Source organism: Ascaphus truei, chromosome 6, assembly GCF_040206685.1.
Source record: "Ascaphus truei isolate aAscTru1 chromosome 6, aAscTru1.hap1, whole genome shotgun sequence".
In the NCBI taxonomy this organism is placed as follows: domain Eukaryota; kingdom Metazoa; phylum Chordata; class Amphibia; order Anura; family Ascaphidae; genus Ascaphus; species Ascaphus truei.
Genome location: NC_134488.1, coordinates 19,985,321 through 20,010,398, shown reverse-complemented (window position 1 = coordinate 20,010,398; position 25,078 = coordinate 19,985,321). Strand labels below are relative to the sequence as shown.

Genomic DNA, 25,078 nt, shown 5'->3' with positions numbered 1-25,078 from the left:
GTGTGTCTTATTACATCTGTGGCTGTGTGTGTGTGTCTTATTACATCTGTGGCTGTGTGTGTGTGTGTGTCTTATTACATCTGTGGCTGTGTGTGTGTGTCTTATTACATCTGTGGCTGTGTGTGTGTGTGTCTTATTACATCTGTGGCTGTGTGTGTGTGTGTGTCTTATTACATCTGTGGCTGTGTGTGTGTGTGTCTTATTACATCTGTGGCTGTGTGTGTGTGTGTGTCTTATTACATCTGTGGCTGTGTGTGTCTTATTACATCTGTGGCTGTGTGTGTGTGTGTCTTATTACATCTGTGGCTGTGTGTGTGTGTGTGTGTCTTATTACATCTGTGGCTGTGTGTGTGTGTGTGTGTCTTATTACATCTGTGGCTGTGTGTGTGTGTGTGTCTTATTACATCTGTGGCTGTGTGTGTCTTATTACATCTGTGGCTGTGTGTGTCTTATTACATCTGTGGCTGTGTGTGTGTGTGTCTTATTACATCTGTGGCTGTGTGTGTGTGTGTCTTATTACATCTGTGGCTGTGTGTGTGTGTGTGTGTGTCTTATTACATCTGTGGCTGTGTGTGTGTGTCTTATTACATCTGTGGCTGTGTGTGTGTGTGTCTTATTACTTCTGTGGCTGTGTGTGTGTGTGTCTTATTACATCTGTGGCTGTGTGTGTGTGTGTCTTGTTACATCTGTGGCTGTGTGTGTGTGTCTTATTACATCTGTGGCTGTGTGTGTGTGTCTTATTACATCTGTGGCTGTGTGTGTGTCTTATTACATCTGTGGCTGTGTGTGTGTGTGTGTCTTATTACATCTGTGGCTGTGTGTGTGTCTTATTACATCTGTGGCTGTGTGTGTGTGTGTGTGTGTGTGTGTGTCTTATTACATCTGTGGCTGTGTGTGTGTGTGTGTGTCTTATTACATCTGTGGCTGTGTGTGTGTGTGTCTTATTACATCTGTGGCTGTGTGTGTCTTATTACATCTGTGGCTGTGTGTGTGTGTGTGTCTTATTTTTCTGTGGCTGTGTGTGTGTGTGTGTCTTATTACTTCTGTGGCTGTGTGTGTGTGTGTCTTATTACATCTGTGGCTGTGTGTGTGTGTGTCTTGTTACATCGTGGCTGTGTGTGTGTGTGTGTGTCTTGTTACATCTGTGGCTGTGTGTGTGTGTCTTATTACATCTGTGGCTGTGTGTGTGTCTTATTACATCTGTGGCTGTGTGTGTGTCTTATTACATCTGTGGCTGTGTGTCTTATTACATCTGTGGCTGTGTGTGTGTGTGTGTCTTATTACATCTGTGGCTGTGTGTGTGTGTGTCTTATTACATCTGTGGCTGTGTGTGTGTGTGTCTTATTACATATGTGGCTGTGTGTGTGTCTTATTACATCTGTGGCTGTGTGTGTGTGTGTGTGTGTCTTATTACATCTGTGGCTGTGTGTGTGTCTTATTACATCTGTGGCTGTGTGTGTGTGTCTTATTACATCTGTGGCTGTGTGTGTGTGTGTCTTATTACATCTGTGGCTGTGTGTCTTATTACATCTGTGGCTGTGTGTGTGTGTGTGTCTTATTACATCTGTGGCTGTGTGTGTGTGTGTCTTATTACATCTGTGGCTGTGTGTGTGTGTGTCTTATTACATCTGTGGCTGTGTGTGTGTGTGTGTGTGTCTTATTACATCTGTGGCTGTGTGTGTGTGTGTGTCTTATTACATCTGTGGCTGTGTGTGTGTGTGTGTGTCTTATTACATCTGTGGCTGTGTGTGTGTGTGTCTTATTACATCTGTGGCTGTGTGTGTGTGTGTCTTATTACATCTGTGGCTGTGTGTGTGTGTCTTATTACATCTGTGGCTGTGTGTGTGTGTGTCTTATTACATCTGTGGCTGTGTGTGTGTGTCTTATTACATCTGTGGCTGTGTGTGTGTGTGTGTGTCTTATTACATCTGTGGCTGTGTGTGTGTGTGTTATTACATCTGTGGCTGTGTGTGTGTGTGTCTTATTACATCTGTGGCTGTGTGTGTGTGTGTGTCTTATTACATCTGTGGCTGTGTGTGTGTGTGTGTGTCTTATTACATCTGTGGCTGTGTGTGTGTGTCTTATTACATCTGTGGCTGTGTGTGTGTGTGTGTGTCTTATTACATCTGTGGCTGTGTGTGTGTGTGTGTGTGTGTGTGTGTGTCTTATTACATCTGTGGCTGTGTGTGTGTCTTATTACATCTGTGGCTGTGTGTGTGTGTCTTATTATATCTGTGGCTGTGTGTGTGTGTGTGTGTCTTATTACATCTGTGGCTGTGTGTGTGTGTGTCTTATTACATCTGTGGCAGTGTGTGTGTGTCTTGTTACATCTGTGGCTGTGTGTGTGTGTCTTATTACATCTGTGGCTGTGTGTGTGTCTTATTACATCTGTGGCTGTGTGTGTGTCTTATTACATCTGTGGCTGTGTGTGTGTGTCTTATTACATCTGTGGCTGTGTGTGTGTGTCTTATTACATCTGTGGCTGTGTGTGTGTGTCTTGTTACATCTGTGGCTGTGTGTGTGTGTGTCTTGTTACATCTGTGGCTGTGTGTGTGTGTCTTATTACATCTGTGGCTGTGTGTGTGTGTGTCTTATTACATCTGTGGCTGTGTGTGTGTGTGTCTTATTACATCTGTGGCTGTGTGTGTGTCTTATTACATCTGTGGCTGTGTGTGTGCGTCTTGTTACATCTGTGGCTGTGTGTGTGCGTCTTGTTACATCTGTGGCTGTGTGTGTGTGTCTTGTTACATCTGTGGCTGTGTGTGTGTGTCTTGTTACATCTGTGGCTGTGTGTGTGCGTCTTGTTACATCTGTGGCTGTGTGTGAGCGTCTTGTTACATCTGTGGCTGTGTGTGTGTGTGTCTTGTTACATCTGTGGCTGTGTGTGTGTGTCTTGTTACATCTGTGGCTGTGTGTGTGTGTGTCTTATTACATCTGTGGCTGTGTGTGTGTGTGTCTTGTTACATCTGTGGCTGTGTGTGTGTGTCTTGTTACATCTGTGGCTGTGTGTGTGTGTGTCTTGTTACATCTGTGGCTGTGTGTGTGTCTTGTTACATCTGTGGCTGTGTGTGTGTGTCTTGTTACATCTGTGGCTGTATTTGTGTGTCTTGTTACATCTGTGGCTGTGTGTGTCTTATTACATCTGTGGCTGTGTGTGTGTGTGTATTATTACATCTGTGGCTGTGTGTGTGTGTGTGTCTTATTACATCTGTGGCTGTGTGTGTGTGTCTTATTACATCTGTGGCTGTGTGTGTGTGTGTCTTATTACATCTGTGGCTGTGTGTGTGTGTGTCTTATTACATCTGTGGCTGTGTGTGTGTGTCTTATTACATCTGTGGCTGTGTGTGTGTGTCTTATTACATCTGTGGCTGTGTGTGTGTGTCTTATTACATCTGTGGCTGTGTGTGTGTGTGTGTGTCTTATTACATCTGTGGCTGTGTGTGTCTTATTACATCTGTGGCTGTGTGTGTGTCTTATTACATCTGTGGCTGTGTGTGTGTGTGTGTGTCTTATTACATCTGTGGCTGTGTGTGTGTGTCTTGTTACATCTGTGGCTGTGTGTGTGTGTCTTATTACATCTGTGGCTGTGTGTGTGTGTCTTATTACATCTGTGGCTGTGTGTGTGTCTTATTACATCTGTGGCTGTGTGTGTCTTATTACATCTGTGGCTGTGTGTGTGTGTGTCTTATTACATCTGTGGCTGTGTGTGTGTGTGTGTCTTATTACATCGCTATGTGGCTGTGTGTGTGTCTTATTACATCACTATGTGGCTGTGTGTGTGTGTCTTATTAAATCACTATGTGGCTGTGTGTGTGTGTGTCTTATTACATCACTATGTGGCTGTGTGTGTGTGTGTCTTATTACATCACTATGTGGCTGTGAGTGTGTGTGTGTGTCTTATTACATCGCTATGTGGCTGTGTGTGTGTGTGTCTTATTACATCTGTGGCTGTGTGTGTGTGTCTTATTACATCGCTATGTGGCTGTGTGTGTGTCTTATTACATCGCTATGTGGCTGTGTGTGTGTGTGTCTTATTACATCACTATGTGGCTGTGTGTGTGTCTTATTACATCGCTTTGTGGCTGTGTGTGTGTCTTATTACATCGCTATGTGGCTGTGTGTGTGTCTTATTACATCGCTTTGTGGCTGTGTGTGTGTCTTATTACATCGCTATGTGGCTGTGTGTGTGTGTGTGTCTTATTACATCACTATGTGGCTGTGTGTGTGTTTTATTACATCACTATGTGGCTGTGTGTGTGTGTGTCTTATTACATCGCTATGTGGCTGTGTGTGTGTGTGTCTTATTACATCACTATGTGGCTGTGTGTGTGTGTGTCTTATTACATCACTATGTGGCTGTGTGTGTGTGTGTCTTATTACATCGCTATGTGGCTGTGTGTGTGTCTTATTACATCGCTATGTGGCTGTGTGTGTGTGTGTCTTATTACATCACTATGTGGCTGTGTGTGTGTGTCTTATTACATCGCTATGTGGCTGTGTGTGTGTGTGTCTTATTACATCGCTATGTGGCTGTGTGTGTGTCTTATTACATCGCTATGTGGCTGTGTGTGTGTGTGTCTTATTACATCACTATGTGGCTGTGTGTGTGTGTGTCTTATTACATCGCTATGTGGCTGTGTGTGTGTCTTATTACATCACTATGTGGCTGTGTGTGTGTCTTATTACATCGCTTTGTGGCTGTGTGTGTGTCTTATTACATCGCTATGTGGCTGTGTGTGTGTGTGTCTTATTACATCACTATGTGGCTGTGTGTGTGTTTTATTACATCACTATGTGGCTGTGTGTGTGTGTGTCTTATTACATCGCTATGTGGCTGTGTGTGTGTGTGTCTTATTACATCGCTATGTGGCTGTGTGTGTGTGTCTTATTACATCACTATGTGGCTGTGTGTGTGTGTGTCTTATTACATCGCTATGTGGCTGTGTGTGTGTGTGTCTTATTACATCACTATGTGGCTGTGTGTGTGTCTTATTACATCGCTATGTGGCTGTGTGTGTGTGTCTTATTACATCACTATGTGGCTGTGTGTGTGTGTGTGTCTGATTACATCACTATGTGGCTGTGTGTGTGTCTTATTACATCGCTATGTGGCTGTGTGTGTGTCTTATTACATCGCTATGTGGCTGTGTGTGTGTGTGTCTGATTACATCGCTATGTGGCTGTGTGTGTGTGTCTTATTACATCACTATGTGGCTGTGTGTGTCTTATTACATCGCTATGTGGCTGTGTGTGTGTGTGTCTTATTACATCGCTATGTGGCTGTGTGTGTGTCTTATTACATCACTATGTGGCTGTGTGTGTGTCTTATTACATCGCTATGTGGCTGTGTGTGTGTGTGTCTGATTACATCACTATGTGGCTGTGTGTGTGTCTTATTACATCGCTATGTGGCTGTGTGTGTGTGTCTTATTACATCACTATGTGGCTGTGTGTGTGTCTTATTACATCGCTATGTGGCTGTGTGTGTGTGTGTCTTATTACATCGCTATGTGGCTGTGTGTGTGTCTTATTACATCACTATGTGGCTGTGTGTGTGTCTTATTACATCGCTATGTGGCTGTGTGTGTGTGTGTGTCTTATTACATCACTATGTGGCTGTGTGTGTGTGTGTCTTATTACATCGCTATGTGGCTGTGTGTGTCTTATTACATCACTATGTGGCTGTGTGTGTCTTATTACATCGCTATGTGGCTGTGTGTGTCTTATTACATCACTATGTGGCTGTGTGTGTGTGTGTCTTATTACATCGCTATGTGGCTGTGTGTGTGTGTGTCTTATTACATCGCTATGTGGCTGTGTGTGTGTCTTATTACATCGCTATGTGGCTGTGTGTGTGTCTTATTACACCACTATGTGGCTGTGTGTGTGTGTGTCTTATTACATCGCTATGTGGCTGTGTGTGTGTGTGTCTTATTACATCGCTATGTGGCTGTGTGTGTGTGTGTCTTATTACATCGCTATGTGGCTGTGTGTGTGTGTCTTATTACATCACTATGTGGCTGTGTGTGTGTGTGTCTGATTACATCACTATGTGGCTGTGTGTGTGTCTTATTACATCACTATGTGGCTGTGTGTGTGTCTTATTACATCACTATGTGGCTGTGTGTGTCTTATTACATCGCTATGTGGCTGTGTGTGTGTCTTATTACATCGCTATGTGGCTGTGTGTGTGTGTGTCTTATTACATCGCTATGTGGCTGTGTGTGTGTCTTATTACATCACTATGTGGCTGTGTGTGTGTCTTATTCCTTCGCTATGTGGCTGTGTGTGTGTGTGTCTTATTACATCGCTATGTGGCTGTGTGTGTGTGTCTTATTACATCACTATGTGGCTGTGTGTGTGTGTGTCTGATTACATCACTATGTGGCTGTGTGTGTGTCTTATTACATCACTATGTGGCTGTGTGTGTCTTATTACATCACTATGTGGCTGTGTGTGTGTGTCTTATTACATCACTATGTGGCTGTGTGTGTGTCTTATTACATCGCTATGTGGCTGTGTGTGTGTGTGTCTTATTACATCGCTATGTGGCTGTGTGTGTGTGTGTCTTATTACATCGCTATGTGGCTGTGTGTGTGTGTCTTATTACATCACTATGTGGCTGTGTGTGTGTGTGTCTGATTACATCACTATGTGGCTGTGTGTGTGTCTTATTACATCACTATGTGGCTGTGTGTGTGTCTTACAGTATTACATCGCTATGTGGCTGTGTGTGTGTGTGTGTCTTATTAAATCACTATGTGGCTGTGTGTGTGTCTTATTACATCACTATGTGGCTGTGTGTGTGTCTTATTACATCACTATGTGGCTGTGTGTGTGTCTTATTACATCACTATGTGGCTGTGTGTGTGTCTTATTACATCGCTATGTGGCTGTGTGTGTGTCTTATTACATCACTATGTGGCTGTGTGTGTGTCTTATTACATCACTATGTGGCTGTGTGTGTGTCTTATTACATCGCTATGTGGCTGTGTGTGTGTCTTATTACATCACTATGTGGCTGTGTGTGTGTGTGTCTTATTACATCACTATGTGGCTGTGTGTGTGTGTCTTATTACATCGCTATGTGGCTGTGTGTGTGTCTTATTACACCACTATGTGGCTGTGTGTGTGTGTGTCTTATTACATCGCTATGTGGCTGTGTGTGTGTGTGTCTTATTACATCGCTATGTGGCTGTGTGTGTGTCTTATTACATCGCTATGTGGCTGTGTGTGTGTGTGTCTTATTACATCACTATGTGGCTGTGTCTTATTACATCACTATGTGGCTGTGTGTGTGTGTGTGTGTGTCTTATTACATCACTATGTGGCTGTGTGTGTGTCTTATTACATCACTATGTGGCTGTGTGTGTGTGTGTCTTATTACATCACTATGTGGCTGTGTGTGTGTCTTATTACATCACTATGTGGCTGTGTGTGTGTCTTATTACATCGCTATGTGGCTGTGTGTGTGTGTCTTATTACATCACTATGTGGCTGTGTGTGTGTCTTATTACATCGCTATGTGGCTGTGTGTGTGTGTGTCTTATTACACCACTATGTGGCTGTGTGTGTGTGTGTCTTATTACATCGCTATGTGGCTGTGTGTGTGTGTGTCTTATTACATCGCTATGTGGCTGTGTGTGTGTGTGTCTTATTACATCGCTATGTGGCTGTGTGTGTGTGTCTTATTACATCGCTATGTGGCTGTGTGTGTGTCTTATTACATCGCTATGTGGCTGTGTGTGTGTGTCTGATTACATCACTATGTGGCTGTGTGTGTGTCTTATTACATCACTATGTGGCTGTGTGTGTGTCTTATTACATCACTATGTGGCTGTGTGTGTGTGTCTTATTACATCGCTATGTGGCTGTGTGTGTGTCTTATTACATCGCTATGTGGCTGTGTGTGTGTGTGTCTTATTACATCGCTATGTGGCTGTGTGTGTGTCTTATTACATCACTATGTGGCTGTGTGTGTGTCTTATTACATCGCTATGTGGCTGTGTGTGTGTGTGTCTTATTACATCGCTATGTGGCTGTGTGTGTGTGTGTCTTATTACATCGCTATGTGGCTGTGTGTGTGTGTCTTATTACATCACTATGTGGCTGTGTGTGTGTGTGTCTGATTACATCACTATGTGGCTGTGTGTGTGTCTTATTACATCACTATGTGGCTGTGTGTGTGTCTTATTACATCGCTATGTGGCTGTGTGTGTGTGTGTGTCTTATTAAATCACTATGTGGCTGTGTGTGTGTCTTATTACATCACTATGTGGCTGTGTGTGTGTCTTATTACATCACTATGTGGCTGTGTGTGTGTCTTATTACATCACTATGTGGCTGTGTGTGTGTCTTATTACATCGCTATGTGGCTGTGTGTGTGTCTTATTACATCACTATGTGGCTGTGTGTGTGTCTTATTACATCACTATGTGGCTGTGTGTGTGTCTTATTACATCGCTATGTGGCTGTGTGTGTGTCTTATTACATCACTATGTGGCTGTGTGTGTGTGTGTCTTATTACATCACTATGTGGCTGTGTGTGTGTGTCTTATTACATCGCTATGTGGCTGTGTGTGTGTCTTATTACACCACTATGTGGCTGTGTGTGTGTGTGTCTTATTACATCGCTATGTGGCTGTGTGTGTGTGTGTCTTATTACATCGCTATGTGGCTGTGTGTGTGTCTTATTACATCGCTATGTGGCTGTGTGTGTGTGTGTCTTATTACATCACTATGTGGCTGTGTCTTATTACATCACTATGTGGCTGTGTGTGTGTCTTATTACATCACTATGTGGCTGTGTGTGTGTCTTATTACATCGCTATGTGGCTGTGTGTGTGTGTCTTATTACATCACTATGTGGCTGTGTGTGTGTCTTATTACATCGCTATGTGGCTGTGTGTGTGTGTCTTATTACATCACTATGTGGCTGTGTGTGTGTCTTATTACATCGCTATGTGGCTGTGTGTGTGTGTGTCTTATTACATCGCTATGTGGCTGTGTGTGTGTGTGTCTTATTACATCACTATGTGGCTGTGTCTTATTACATCACTATGTGGCTGTGTGTGTGTCTTATTACATCACTATGTGGCTGTGTGTGTGTCTTATTACATCGCTATGTGGCTGTGTGTGTGTGTCTTATTACATCACTATGTGGCTGTGTGTGTGTCTTATTACATCACTATGTGGCTGTGTGTGTGTGTGTGTCTTATTACATCACTATGTGGCTGTGTGTGTGTCTTATTACATCACTATGTGGCTGTGTGTGTGTCTTATTACATCGCTATGTGGCTGTGTGTGTGTGTCTTATTACATCACTATGTGGCTGTGTGTGTGTGTGTCTTATTACATCACTATGTGGCTGTGTGTGTGTGTGTGTCTTATTACATCACTATGTGGCTGTGTGTGTGTGTGTCTTATTACATCACTATGTGGCTGTGTGTGTGTGTGTCTTATTACATCACTATGTGGCTGTGTGTGTGTCTTATTACACCACTATGTGGCTGTGTGTGTGTCTTATTACATCGCTATGTGGCTGTGTGTGTGTGTCTTATTACATCACTATGTGGCTGTGTGTGTGTCTTATTACATCGCTATGTGGCTGTGTGTGTGTCTTATTACATCGCTATGTGGCTGTGTGTGTGTGTGTCTTATTACATCACTATGTGGCTGTGTGTGTGTCTTATTACATCGCTATGTGGCTGTGTGTGTGTGTGTCTTATTACATCGCTATGTGGCTGTGTGTGTGTCTTATTACATCGCTATGTGGCTGTGTGTGTGTGTGTCTTATTACATCACTATGTGGCTGTGTGTGTGTGTCTTATTACATCGCTATGTGGCTGTGTGTGTGTGTCTTATTACATCGCTATGTGGCTGTGTGTGTGTGTCTTATTACATCGCTATGTGGCTGTGTGTGTGTGTGTCTTATTACATCACTATGTGGCTGTGTGTGTGTGTGTCTTATTACATCACTATGTGGCTGTGTGTGTGTCTTATTACATCGCTATGTGGCTGTGTGTGTGTCTTATTACATCGCTATGTGGCTGTGTGTGTGTGTGTGTGTCTTATTACATCACTATGTGGCTGTGTGTGTGTCTTATTACATCACTATGTGGCTGTGTGTGTGTCTTATTACATCACTATGTGGCTGTGTGTGTGTCTTATTACACCACTATGTGGCTGTGTGTGTGTGTCTTATTACATCACTATGTGGCTGTGTGTGTGTGTCTTATTACACCACTATGTGGCTGTGTGTGTGTGTCTTATTACATCACTATGTGGCTGTGTGTGTGTCTTATTACATCGCTATGTGGCTGTGTGTGTGTCTTATTACATCGCTATGTGGCTGTGTGTGTGTCTTATTACACCACTATGTGGCTGTGTGTGTCTTATTACATCACTATGTGGCTGTGTGTGTCTTATTACATCACTATGTGGCTGTGTGTGTGTGTCTTATTACATCGCTATGTGGCTGTGTGTGTGTCTTATTACATCACTATGTGGCTGTGTGTGTGTGTGTCTTATTACATCGCTATGTGGCTGTGTGTGTGTCTTATTACATCACTATGTGGCTGTGTGTGTGTGTCTTATTACACCACTATGTGGCTGTGTGTGTGTGTCTTATTACATCGCTATGTGGCTGTGTGTGTGTGTGTCTTATTACATCACTATGCGGCTGTGTGTGTGTCTTATTACATCACTATGTGGCTGTGTGTGTGTCTTATTACATCGCTATGTGGCTGTGTGTGTGTGTGTCTTATTACATCACTATGTGGCTGTGTGTGTGTGTCTTATTACATCGCTATGTGGCTGTGTGTGTGTGTGTCTTATTACATCGCTATGTGGCTGTGTGTGTGTGTGTCTTATTACATCACTATGTGGCTGTGTGTGTGTCTTATTACATCGCTATGTGGCTGTGTGTGTGTCTTATTACATCGCTATGTGGCTGTGTGTGTGTGTGTCTTATTACATCACTATGTGGCTGTGTGTGTGTCTTATTACATCGCTATGTGGCTGTGTGTGTCTTATTACACCACTATGTGGCTGTGTGTGTGTGTCTTATTACATCACTATGTGGCTGTGTGTGTGTCTTATTACACCACTATGTGGCTGTGTGTGTGTGTCTTATTACATCACTATGTGGCTGTGTGTGTGTGTCTTATTACACCACTATGTGGCTGTGTGTGTGTGTCTTATTACATCACTATGTGGCTGTGTGTGTGTGTCTTATTACACCACTATGTGGCTGTGTGTGTGTGTCTTATTACATCGCTATGTGGCTGTGTGTGTGTGTGTCTTATTACATCACTAGGTGGCTGTGTGTGTGTCTTATTACATCACTATGTGGCTGTGTGTGTGTCTTATTACATCACTATGTGGCTGTGTGTGTGTGTCTTATTACATCGCTATGTGGCTGTGTGTGTGTCTTATTACATCACTATGTGGCTGTGTGTGTGTGTGTCTTATTACATCGCTATGTGGCTGTGTGTGTGTGTGTCTTATTACATCACTATGTGGCTGTGTGTGTGTGTGTCTTATTACATCACTATGTGGCTGTGTGTGTGTGTGTGTGTCTTATTACACCACTATGTGGCTGTGTGTGTGTGTCTTATTACATCGCTATGTGGCTGTGTGTGTGTGTGTCTTATTACATCACTATGTGGCTGTGTGTGTGTCTTATTACATCGCTATGTGGCTGTGTGTGTGTGTGTCTTATTACATCACTATGTGGCTGTGTGTGTGTGTGTCTTATTACATCACTATGTGGCTGTGTGTGTGTGTGTCTTATTACATCACTATGCAAAGATGAAGAAAACGGAGCACAGCAGCAAAAAGGGAAGGGGCTACAGAAAATGAACTAAAAACATCTTTATTGGAGCGGTAGCAACATGTCTCAGAAAAAAACTCTTAAGCGTTTCACGCTATCAATAGCGCTTCGTCAGAGAGAGAATATGGTAGCATTGCGTGCGTCCATCTTTGTAGTGTTTTCCCCCGCCCCTAACATGACGCGACAGCAAATGCCGTATGCTGATTGGCTCAAAATCACCACCGATGCGGCCAATCAGTGTGTACAAGGGTAAAGTACGGGTGGGGAGAGAGGACAAAACAAAGATGTAAACAAAACACAGAGCACACCATATTAAAGGTGTACACACAGACCCCAGGAAATTCATATGACAATCAAACTGTTAAAAACATATGAAAGCACACAATAAGGCTAAATAATGCAGCTATATCCACTGTGTAGACCCAAATTAATCTACATGACCTAGATGAATAGTGGCATAGATAAATAAATGAATCAAATGTATAAAATATACACAAAAACACAGGAATACCAGAACCATATAATTAAGCAACAATATATCATGTAATCATTATGAAAAACACCAATATATGTAGGGATAAAGGCTTAAACCACAGGAAAAAACTGGTGCAAGAGGGGGGGGGGGATTCATTTATTTATCTATGCCACTATTCATCTAGGTCATAGATTAATTTGGGTCTACACAGTGGATATAGCTGCATTATTTAGCCTTATTGTGTGCTCTCATACGTTTTTAACAGTTTGATTATGTCATATGCATTTCCTGGGGTCTGTGTGTACACCTTTAATATGGTGTGCTCCGTTTTTTGTTTACATCTTCGTTTTGTCCTCTCTCCCCACCCGTACTTTACCCTTGTACACACTGATTGGCCGCATCGGTGGCGATTTTGAGCCAATCAGCATACAGCATTTGCTGTCGCGTCATGTTAGGGGCAGGGGAAGACACTACAAAGATGGACGCACGCAATGCTACCATATTCTCTCTCTGACGAAGCGCTATTGATAGCGTGAAACGCGTAAGAGTTTTTTTCTGGGACATGTTGCTACCGCTCCAATAAAGATGTTTTTTAGTTCATTTTCTGTAGCCCCTTCACTTTTTGCTGCTGCTGCTGGGCTCCGTTTTCCTCATCTTTGCATTCCGTCTCCCATCACGGGAGGCACGCCATAGGCAAGAAGGACCACAACAGACTGTGACTAACATCACGTTTTCACTACACCGGCTGTGATTATGGGAGGATACCTTATTGCATACAGCAGGATTATTTAGCTCCAGGGAGATAGTCCGTCATAGGAGGATTACCGGATGACACTGTCTTATATATATACAGTAGTCACCTGTTTTTTCTACCAGGACTTTGTGTGAATATACCTCCCTTTATGGTGAGCAACACCCCTGCATTCGGTTATTAACCCCCACGTACCATACTGTTATGATTACCTTCTCTTCAAGCAAGCTTATACCATCAGATTTCAACGTCAGTGCTGATACTTAGCTATCTATGTAACCATGTTTTAGTAGCACCGATTTATGGAACATTGTTCTGTTTTAATATAGTTATTACATCGCTATGTGGCTGTGAGTGTGTGTCTTATTACATCGCCATGTGGCTGTGTGTGTCTTATTACATCGCTATGTGGCTGTGTGTGTGTGTCTTATTACATCGCTATGTGGCTGTGTGTGTGTTTTATTACATCGCTATGTGGCTGTGTGTGTGTGTGTTTTATTACATCGCTATGTGGCTGTGTGTGTGTGTCTTATTACATCGCTATGTGGCTGTGTGTGTGTGTGTGTCTTATTACATCGCTATGTGGCTGTGTGTGTGTCTTATTACATCGCTATGTGGCTGTGTGTGTGTTTTATTACATCGCTATGTGGCTGTGTGTGTGTTTTATTACATCGCTATGTGGCTGTGTGTGTGTGTGTTTTATTACATCGCTATGTGGCTGTGTGTGTGTGTCTTATTACATCGCTATGTGGCTGTGTGTGTGTGTGTGTCTTATTACATCGCTATGTGGCTGTGTGTGTGTCTTATTACATCGCTATGTGGCTGTGTGTGTGTTTTATTACATCGCTATGTGGCTGTGTGTGTGTGTGTTTTATTACATCGCTATGTGGCTGTGTGTGTGTGTGTTTTATTACATCGCTATGTGGCTGTGTGTGTGTGTCTTATTACATCGCTATGTGGCTGTGTGTGTGTGTGTGTGTCTTATTACATCGCTATGTGGCTGTGTGTGTGTGTGTTTTATTACATCGCTATGTGGCTGTGTGTGTGTGTGTCTTATTACATCGCTATGTGGCTGTGTGTGTGTGTGTGTGTCTTATTACATCGCCATGTGGCTGTGTGTGTGTGTGTCTGATTACATCGCTATGTGGCTGTGTGTGTGTGTGTGTCTTATTACATCGCTATGAGGCTGTGAGTGTGTGTCTTATTACATCGCCATGTGGCTGTGTGTGTGCGTCTTATAGATGGTTTGTGTGTAAGCTCCTTTTAACGTCTGCTCGAGACCTGTAGGTCTGTGTTCTTCCTGCACACGTGGGGACTGATTTACCTGGCCAGGTACCCGGTCAAAGTTTTTCCCCAGCATCCGCCTCATGTGCTTGCGAGAGTGCGAGGTCATCTGATGCTTCAGCAGGAAGGAGAACTGGCAGGCATCACGGATGCAGTGGAAGTGGCTGTTGACCTGATTGTATTTGCACCCTGACAGAGGAAACCAGAAAGAAAGCGAAACTAAGTCACCTGGCCCAATACATAGAAGCCGCCAGCATGGACGGTGAGAAAGAGGTCCCAGCGTGGAGGGCAGCAAGTGATGCCTCTTTGTGGATACACGTGTGACATGCAAGAGCAAAGCTGAACTGGCCAATGCACCCTAGGCCTGTCACTAACACGGCTTCTGACGCCAGACCTTCCCTTCCACCGGTCATGGATTTCAGGGAGATAACATGTCCTCGTGTCCCTCCTCTCTTTTCTGACCGTTCCTGCTCTGGAAACCAGAACAAACAGGTGGAGGAGGGGGCTGGCAGTTGAGGACTTGCAGTCGCCATGACAGCACTGCCTGGCTTTCTGTAAGCCGGCCTAGCACCTGTAACTCCAAAAGGTGAGCAAATAACAGCCAAGGCGGCTCCACAAATGTGTAAGCTGAGCTGGGACTGGCCTGTGTGTGTTGACACTTATCGCCTTGGTTACTGCAAGCCACTTCTAACTAGGGACATGAATTCTTTATGAATTCAACAGGGTGAGGCCTTGTGTTTTGTTTGTTTGCATTCAGAAGCCTCAGAGGTATAATAAAGATGAGGGGCATCTGAATGAGCGATCTAAATACACCATAAGTGAGATTTTCAGCATTCCTGGTGACATTAATAGTTTGCAGTTATTCAATAAAAGATAAAGCAGCCTCTTTGTCAAGCAACTCAGAGTCTGTTTTGAGGCACGCTGCATTTTTATAACCTTTCCGGTTTCAAAACGGCAAAGAAAATCACAGAGGAGAATTAAAATCTTCATTTTTTCCAAGGTTTTTCCCTTGATTGATGTTCGCTCGGGTACAGATTCCCACCCAGGAGACTCTAATACATCGCTACCATGATCTCCTGGATCTCTGGCAGCAAATAAAGCAATGTAATATGCATATAATGTGCTATGGGCCGTGAAGAGTATTACTTATTTATTTTTAATAGCACGGTCTGGCAGTAGGTTATACCAACACAGAAGCAGCAAATCCCCGCAGAACATGTCATTGGAATACGTGGTGTGTCGGGAGATACACAGACGGTCTCATGGTGGTAACAGCTGTAGTGTGGCAATAATTCCCAGTGGCCATGAGGTCCATGGAGAGGAAGCCACTTCCGTGCCATGTGTACACGGCCTTACCCATTCTGCCACATTCTTCTCGTTTAGTGAAGTACTTGAAGCCATTGGCTGCTCTCCGCTCGGCCTTCTCGTGCTTCTTTACATGCCACGGCAGCTTGGTGGTGATGTTGGTGACAAAGTAGCAGTTGTGCCGCAGACAGTGGTAGTGTCCGCGCATCCGGAACTCACAGTGCTGGGAGAGAGACACATGGGAGAAGCAAGTATGAAACATGAGGGTCACCCAGAACAGGTTAGACACCGCACATCTCTTCTGACTGCAGGACAGCACCATACCCGTCTACCAATGTACCGACCCCACACCAAGTTAATACAAACTAAAGATCCAGCACTCACCGACTACAGAATAAATGATCAAAACCAGGTAAATGCCAAAAGGCCGTCCTAATTACCCTCCCCCATCAATTTTGTGTTACCCCCCCCCCCCCCATTATCCTTGTGTTTTTCTCACTCCTTTTCCCTTTGCCCCTTGTCCCTCTCCACCTCTGTTATAGGGTCCTGTGTTTACCCACCTGTGCCACATTATTCCACGTTTGGTTATATTATCTTGTGCTTACATGAAATGACTGACCTTTTGGCATTTAACTGGTTTAGATCATTTATTCTTTATTTTGTATTTACTATTGTTTTGGGGGGGGGGGGGGATTGGGGTCCCCCTGGTTCCATTGGCACCCTGCACATAATCTGTGTGTATTCATTATAGAGTGCTGTCTACCCTATCTGCTGTACATCCCAAGTCAGCACTCCTACTCCAATGGCCAGATATGAGCCACATGTGCCACACTCTTCTCATCTCACAACTGCCTCGCCCGCCCACACAGTACCAGCACTCTGCACGGAACACTGCTCGTCCAGGGGCACTTGACAATATTCCTCCCGCAAGTGGAATATTACGCCAGCCCCGCGCCCCCTCCCCCTCCCCCCGCGGCTGATTGAAAACAATGACCGCTTCCCCCTTTGGTGTGTTTTGCCAAACGTTGGCTCCATCTACTAAAGCTGCCACATATTATCCCTATGAACCACACAGTCCTGCCTTATTTTCCACGTAGCTTTCGCACTTTTACGCCACCTGCTAAACTTGTTTGATATCGGTAGCACGTCTGCCTCGTTTGCCAGGTGCTGCTTGGTAATGACTATGTATTGGGGTTCTTTCCTGGATGTCAGTACCCTCATTACCTAGCGCACCCCATATAAACCCGATGCCCCTTTTCTCTGTCCTTCTCACCTGGTTGGAGCACAGGCACTGCAGGGAGTAGTATGCAAACTGGTCGCGTACATTCACCAGGCTGTTATTGGGGTTGATGTGGTCCAGGCAGTGGGACTCTGCTTTGCCCGAGGTTTTACACACATACTTGCAGTTCCCAAAGAGACAGTGGAAGTGGAATTTGTTTGCATATTTGCAGTCTGTTGCTAGGCAGGGGTCACTGCGGAGACAAAAGCCCAACAAGAAAACTTTAAATGATTTCATATTCTACAGGTGCACCTACTCCCAACCTACTAAACTTTTCAAGGAGGGCAAACCTCTTCTCCAAAATGCAAGCTACACTGGCGACACGCTTTATTGCGCATCGGCCAGATCCGCAAGCCGGGAGATTTCCCGGCTTGCTAGTGGCCGCCCCTCGGCGTGCCGCGCGTCATAGACGCGCGGTCACGCGTCTTCGGGAGCGTGCGCCCCCTGCACGCGCGTCCAGGGGCTCCCCGAGGGAGCCCTGGTGTCCCGCGATCGAGGGACAGCGGCAGGGGGTTCCGGGGGACCCGGCGGACCCGGCAGCGGTAGGGAGAGCGCCCCGATCGGAGGGCGCTCTTCCGCTGCTTCGGCGCGCGCCCGTCACTCTCGGGCGCGCGCCAGGCTACTGCTGCGGCACAGAACGGGCAAATGCTCGAATAAACTGTGCCGCAGCAGTACACACAAACCGGTTTAGTTAAGAAACAGGGTATGCCCCAGATCAGAGTTTAGCAATAAGCAGGGAGGAGGCCCCTATGTGCCTGGATGTTTGCCGTGGCGTATGGCAAGAGTTGCATGTACTGGAATTTGGGAAGGAGGCATTAACACAGCAGAACATGGAGCACTGCGCAGTATTATAAACATTATTACAGGATTGAAGCAGGGGGTCTCAGAACGGCGTTAATTTCAGCTCAGAGGACCCGCTGCTTCCAGAGATACTTCCCTCCGTAGGGAGTGCCGGTATCCGCAGCCAGGGAACTGTGTGCCTAACAAAATGGCGGCGTTTAAATGTCCCGCGGGGCAGTAGGAAGCCGTGACGTCATTCCTTGGGGCTTCCTATTGGCCCAACGTGACCTGGACATTTAAACTCCACAGTGATACCGGCATCACCTACAGGAGGTTAGGTATCTGGGGAAGCAGGAGGTCCCGCAGCTGAAGTTAGCGCAGTTCTGAGACCCCCTGCTTCAATCCTGTAATTAAATCAATAAATAACAATAAATAAAGCGCACAGTGCTACATGTTTTGCTGCTTTAAAGCGGGGGCGCTCAACTCCAGTCCTCAAGCCCTCCCAACAGGTCAGGTTTTCAGGATATCCATGCTTCAGCACAGGTGGCTCAATCAATCCATGCTTCAGCACAGGTGGCTCAATCAGCCCCTGCTTCAGCACAGGTGGCTCAATAAGCCCCTGCTTCAGCACAGGTGGCTCAATCAGCCCCTGCTTCAGCACAGGTGGCTCAGTCTTTGAGCCACCTGTACTGAATCTGGGATATCCTGAAAACCTGGCCTGCTAGGGGGGCTTGAGGACTGGAGTTGAGCACCCCTGCTTTAAAGTATAGCTAAATGGTGATGAAAGTGCTGATCAACTCTCACCTTCCACACTGGCCGTGGGCACACGGTAATGGCTCAGCCCTGCTTTGCAGTTGATAGAAAGGTTTCCCCTCCTCGAGCTGCTCAGGACTCATACACTTACTTCTCCTGGAACTGCAGGAATCCCGGTTTGACTTGTGGCTTTGCATTTTCCAGGGAAGTCGTTGCCATGGGGGATGAGGCCAGACTGGGCGCACAGGCTGGTATTTGGGGGATCTGTGGGATGGAGGATGCCAGCTGCTTCCATGCCAAAAGAGTTGGGGTGGATGGGCTGGGAGCAGGCACCTCACACCCAATCGCCATGACTGAGGACAGTGGGGGCGGTGAGGCGGCTGAGGAGATTTTAGGGTCACCCGCAAATGAGATCTCAGAGCTGCCTTTTGGAGTTCCCACATCGGTTCGGAAGTGGAAGCTGCAATCAAACAAACATAACCCATAAGAGAGGGGGTGGAACCAGGATCAGATGGGTACTAGGAAGAGGAGATGTAACAACATAGCAGAGAGAGACATAGAGAAAGACTTGGTGAGCAGAGGGTGAAGCCTTAGGCTTATATAACATAACTGGCTGTAAGGTATAGGCTTGATCCGGGGCTTTTGCTACTTACTTGGCGTGTTTAATGGCTCCGTCCAGGGTGCTGAAGAGGGCTCCGCACTCCTCCACCACACAGTGAAAATGCAGCTTGTGCAGGAAGTCGCACTGAGAGTCACACACATCGACAGGGCCAAACCTGGCAAAACACAAACCAGTGTTAAGATTACACCATGCAGAAGGCTGCCAAACCCTGAGCTCTACCTGTATCCCACGGCATGTGAGCTGTACTGTAGCATGAACAATGCTGATAGCAGTGGCCTTTTACCTAAAGAACCACACTAAAGTAACGCATTTGCCTGCCTATCATACATTACAATGTACACTGTTGTATTCTTTGTCATTGCTTCCATATTACGATCTTAGAAAATACACACGTATACATTATTGTAATGCAATGTCCAAGACATTGCAGGAGATGTCGACGTAATCCTGCAGTGCCAGAGAGCTTAAACAAGTGGGAAACGGAGGGTAACAATGCTCCGTATTTAGCAGTTATACGAAGTGTTTTGACAAAGCAACAGAATCATCGATAGTGACTTCTGTCTAAAAATTAGCTGGTAGCCAATTCCACCGTTTCTGCAGACACTGCTATCACGCAGCAGAAACAAAGGCTTGGACATTGAAAAACTCCCAGTCCTACTTTCAGATGTGCAGCCCGTTCTGATGAGCCAGCCTTATTATACCTGCGCAGGTACGTTTTCCAGGGCTCCACATGCTTTTCCTCTGCAAAAGCCTTCATCACCTTGCCAAGGTAATGTGTTGACTCCCCAGCCCCAGAGTCGCTGCTATCGGGGTCCGTCCTTTGGCTCAGCAAATGTCCCGGGTTAGAGTTGGAGTGTGCAATCTGCAAACAATTAAAGAAATAATCCAACGTATGAACAGGGGGAAGAAAGAGGGAGGGTAGATACTTCCAGCCATAAATTAGGTGGCTCTCTCTCTTACTGTGTCCTGCTCTTTAAATGCGAAGACTTGTCCATTCCTCATTATCCTTGGATACATGTAATGCACATGTTATGAGGGTATGTCACATACTGGTGTATGTATCTGTTTGGAGGTTATATACTGTCCTCCTTAAACAATGACTATGTCAATAGCAGCCACTTCGCTCAGTTATGATGTGTATTTTGGGGGGAAATGTTTTCCAGTGATGGATCTTACCTTATTCATAAGGGAGGAGAGAAGACACGGATCCGAGGTGGTGTCTTGACCATTGGACTCATTACTAGAATAGTAACAGAAATGCAACAAATGAGAATGTGCTATAGAAAGGAGGAAGACTCCATCCTCGGGCCTATTCTCCATTCGGCCGTCCTTTAAAATCAATGATGTTCATTAACCACTGTAACCCATTCATATCCTGTGATACCCCTCTAAATCACGGACATCTGCACGCCCTGTAAATCATTCACATCCTACAATAAGTATTAATATGAAGAGGTCATTCTAGATCAGTAAGAGCCAGGAAACATCTTAACTTCAGAGACACCTCTAAATCAATGACACCAAGAATGCCCTCCAACTCACTAACATTCAAGGAACCATCTCAATCAGTGCTGCCCAGAGGAACCCTTTCTCCAGTAACACCTACATGAATGACACCCAAACACGCCTTCCAACTATTGAATGTGTGTGCAAAGCCCCATCCATCTACATTAAAATTCAGTAGTTAGTAAGTAATTGTCGGAGTGGGTGCTATTGCTTCGGTAGCCCTCATTGGTGATGCCCATGCTAATAACCCTTAGCTCCAAGTTACTCCAGTGAATTTTGGATCTTCAAATGTCCAGAGGAGAAGAGGATACCTGCGCCATGGCGGGCAACTTTCCTCACCTGTTCAAGCTGAGGTCCAGGCTGTGCTCCTGGGAGCTGTTTTGGGGGGGTGTCTCGGCTGTGTCCATAGGATCTGCTCTGACTGTTTCTGCACTGAGCCGCCCCGGTGGCTGTCCATTGCCTATGGCAAAATAAAACAAAGTAAAAGGACATGTAAGTATAAGGAGAATGGAAGAAAGGATGGTGCACGAAGCAGTCATGGTTATCAGTTCCTGCCGTGCTGATGAAATCTGTTGGGAGTTTCACATGTGCAGGAGAATCACCCACTGATATTAATGAGGAGAAAAGGCTGTTGGCCTTTAACGGCAGGAGTCTGTATGGAGGGGAAGATTGAGCCCCATCACAGCCACAAGTTATTATCCAAGCTCTATTAAGCACACTGTAAATACAGTGCTAGCTGAGAAACAATAAGGCAGCTTTGGATGGGTAGTCCAGTTGCCTTACATTAAGCATACTCAGCAGGAGACCCGAGACCCAGTGAGTCAATGGAAGTCTGCACAGAGCTAGGTGACCGAGAGCCCTGTGGGACAACACTTCTGATCCCTTGGGATGTTGCTTTCAACAAGCTATGAAAACTCCCTCTCTTCACAACCCACGTGGTGTTTCATATTTACAAGACTATGGGGGAAAGCACAACTCATTTCCCACCTATATATATATATATATATATATATATATATATATATAATTGCTTACCTGCTTCAGGGGATGGAGTCTGCTTTAGTGCTGCTGCTGCCAATCGTGCCATCATGGGAGAGATTAACCCCTTGCTGGCTGAAATCCTTTCCATAATGGATGTGGCGGCTGGCGAAGTGCTATTTTGATCGCTGGCCCCTGAAGCAGACTGGGGAGAAGAGTCTGGGGCAGCTACGGGCATCACGTTGGTGGTGCCGAGGGGCAGTGAGGGCCCTGCTCGCCCACTTATGATTGGGAAGTATGGTACGGAGCCTGGGAGTGTTGCACTGGACAGGGCCAAAGCCAAGGGCATATTACTGGGTATTGCCTGGGACAGGAGGCTGGAGATCTTGGTGGTGGGTGGAATGGTGCTGGTGGCTTTGTTTGTCTGGGGGGAAGGAGCCTCGGAAACCGTAGGGACCAGGGACACGGAAGACTGCTGACTGGTAGGGGAGGCACTCAAGCTGGAGTTCTTACTACTCATAGCGGAGAAGTCAATGAGATCATCGTTACTGGACTCTTCCATGTCATTGTCCTTCCCTCCCATGAGGGAAGAAGGGAGACCAAGCACACCCGAGCTACGGATGTGCCGCCTCTCATGCTTGCGCTTGTGCGAGGTCATCTGGCTGGTGGACGTGAATGTAAAACCGCAGCCAGCACGGATACAGTGGAAGTGGTTGGTGGCCTTGCTGTACACGCAGCCCTCATACTTGCACTCCTCGTACTTGTAGAACTTCTTGAACCCGTCCTTTGCATAAGCGTCATCCTTGATGTGGTAGCTCTTGTGCTTCTCTATGTCACACTTGTTCTTGAAGGTGAAGCTGCAGCCTGGACGCCTGTAAAGGGCACAGGGAGATCAGAACAGTGGTGTCGCTGGGGTCATTACATTATGTCATACAAGCCTTTACCCGTTCCATGGGCAGTGCAGACACTGGCGTACACGTCCCGGCACCTGGGACCTGCTGGACATTATCATACATACAGGTGTGACTATGGACTATGAGGCCCTTCCCTCTGACGATAGATGGGCATTACTGGACTACGTTCCTGCACTAGGTTACCTGCAATGAAAGTGAGTGGTTTTCTGTCCATAGAACTGACAGTCCACGGTGCCACAGTCCTCAGTGGCTCGGAAGCGCTGGAAACCATCATTAATCAGCTGCGTGTTTTTCTTGTGGAAGTTTTCATGCGTCATCACGTCCGAGGTGCTGGTGTATACTTTGTTGCAGCCCACCTGGGAGAGAGTGCAGCCAATTAGTTAAACGCCCCGGCCCGGGGCAACTTCAAACCTCGGCACACATCGTGTTTGCGGTACTATTTGCAAAAGAGCGGCAGTACAACTCCTGTGCGTTTCAAGATGTTCACATGTCTTTTGCAATGAGATATTTCTGGGGATGGGGTACCTTAACATAATTCCTTTGCAAAGGGCCTTATTTTGTGGCCGTCTGTCACATAGACAAATGAGAGAACAGTATGAGGGGGGAAAGTCTGCAACAAATTGCTATTCTTTGACCATACTGCATTATCTGTGTGTGGCACAGCACCGAGCATCTCTCAGCTGCAAAAAATGGTCTAAAAGGACAATTGCTTTTTTGGGTCCTTCTTGCGAACTGTGCTTACTCAATAATACCATTGCACAGATATTCGGAAGTACCTCTGCCCTAGTGGCGCCTTCCAAACAATTGCCACTCTTAAGCAACCCAACGTCATGTAAAAGCCTTGGTATTTAAGTTTTCTTTCGTTTAATTAGTTGGTACTAAATAATTGAAAATGCAATAAACACAATACAAATTGCAACCTTCCGTAGTTGCATGTGGGAGCGCTGGGACTTGACTTTGGGGTCCTTCCTGCTCAGTTGCAAACGGTTTCCTAACAAAGGCTCAGAGGTGTGAAGATGAGGACAAACCCTTCCTGCTCTAAAACCTAGCAACAAACAGAATGTTTAGCTCAGGGTCCAAAGCAGGGGCGGGCAACTCCAGTCCTCAAGGGCCACCAACAGGTCAGGTTTTCAGGATATCCCTGCTTCAGCACAGGTAGCTCAATTGTTGAAGCAGGGATATCCTGAAAACCTGACCTGTTGGTGGCCCTTGAGGCCTGAAGTAGCCCACCCCTGGTCTAGAGGTGGATGTTCTTTTTACAGAAGCTTTCTGCCCGGTGTAACGCTGCTGGTATTACAGAAAAAGATTTGACATGGACCAGATACTGCCTGTGTTGGGGTGTCTACAACAGCAGCTCAGCATGCACAAGTACATCCTAAGGCCAAGCGCACAGCGATCACACGTCACTGCTGGAATGTTCGACTTGTCCTCTCTGGCATCCGTCTCCACTCAAACTGGGCAACTTTGCCATATTGAGTCAAGAAAAAAAAAGGGGGCAGAATCTGAAAACGCTGCAGCAGGAGGGAGAAAGCAGGAGGCGAGTGCCAGGTTCTGCACCATGTCACAAGCGAAAGGGAGCGGGGTAAGTAGCACCTCCCGCGCTCGCTCTCACGTCCTCTCTGCAGGTTGACGAGAACAGACAATAACAAAACCCTGACAAATACCCAAAACGAGAAGGGAAAGAAAGAAAAAAAAAAATCTCCAGCTGTTTGCTGTACAAAAGCGGTGACACCTTGAAAAAAAGCAGAACCCCATCACGGGATGAAAAAAAAGAGAAAGAGAATTAAACAAAAAGCGGCGGAGGAATAATTTGCAATGTGGCACTTGGTACTAAAGCCTGAAAAAATGCGGGCTTTGTATAAACAGGGAACTGAAATTTATCCACACCAATTATGGACATAACCAAAGTGTGTCCTACACAAATCTTATGGCTTCAGCTTCTCTAAAAACATTATCACACCTTTTGTTGTAGGGCAGAACGTGTTTGGAGCATTTGCCAGCATTGTGCTACTGACAAGATCCCTTATTAATAAAGGGCCTGAGTTCAGTGTCCGTGGCAGGCAGGTGAATACCTGAATGAAGTAGAAAGGAGCTCGATCTTACTCTACCTGTCAACAGTGTTGATGTAAAAGGATGGCAGCATGTGAATCCATAGTCTATAAGGATGGTAACCGTTTACTGTGTGAAGACACATGTTACCCGTATACAGTGTAGCGGACCAGGTTGTTAATTACGTGTGGTATACATCTTTCTATATCAGTATAAGAAGGCAGGGTATGTTTGCTGGGTAGTGTAATAGTGCACGATATGCATTGCACACAATAAGATGAAGAGTTGCAGCTGCACAGTGGGATATAGTGTTATGAAGCAGGGTGTTAGCTGAATGCAGAGTAATGGGGTAGGATAAGGTTATTACGTGAAAGTGTTAGAATAGGATGCTACCTGTGTGCAGCAGAATGACAGTGGGTGTTGTCTGTGTATTTTGATAGAACAGGGCTAGATGGGACCTGCAAGCAGCATCATGGGGTAGGGTGTTGCCTGTGCAGTGTGATGGGTCAGGGTGGGGTGTTATCTGTATACTGTATAATAAAGCAGGGT

The 25,078-nt window shown here is 45.5% G+C and overlaps 1 protein-coding gene across 11 annotated transcripts in view; it reads right to left on the bottom strand.

Annotated features, from left to right (window-relative positions):
• Positions 1-25,078, bottom strand: part of CASZ1 (castor zinc finger 1) — a 268,349-nt gene that overhangs the window by 7,996 nt on the left and 235,275 nt on the right. For 10 of the 11 annotated variants that reach the window (XM_075603508.1, XM_075603504.1, XM_075603507.1 and 7 more), the window contains 10 exons: positions 22,664-22,836; positions 21,624-22,438; positions 20,928-21,048; positions 20,259-20,322; positions 19,784-19,944; positions 19,114-19,236; positions 18,612-18,920; positions 16,922-17,120; positions 15,700-15,871; positions 14,384-14,532 (listed from right to left, as the gene is read on the bottom strand). In XM_075603508.1, coding sequence (XP_075459623.1) covers positions 14,384-14,532; positions 15,700-15,871; positions 16,922-17,120; positions 18,612-18,920; positions 19,114-19,236; positions 19,784-19,944; positions 20,259-20,322; positions 20,928-21,048; positions 21,624-22,438; positions 22,664-22,836 — 2,286 coding nt within the window. The remainder of the gene's footprint in view (positions 1-14,383; positions 14,533-15,699; positions 15,872-16,921; positions 17,121-18,611; positions 18,921-19,113; positions 19,237-19,783; positions 19,945-20,258; positions 20,323-20,927; positions 21,049-21,623; positions 22,439-22,663; positions 22,837-25,078) is intronic. The other variant, XM_075603512.1, reaches the window with a different exon arrangement.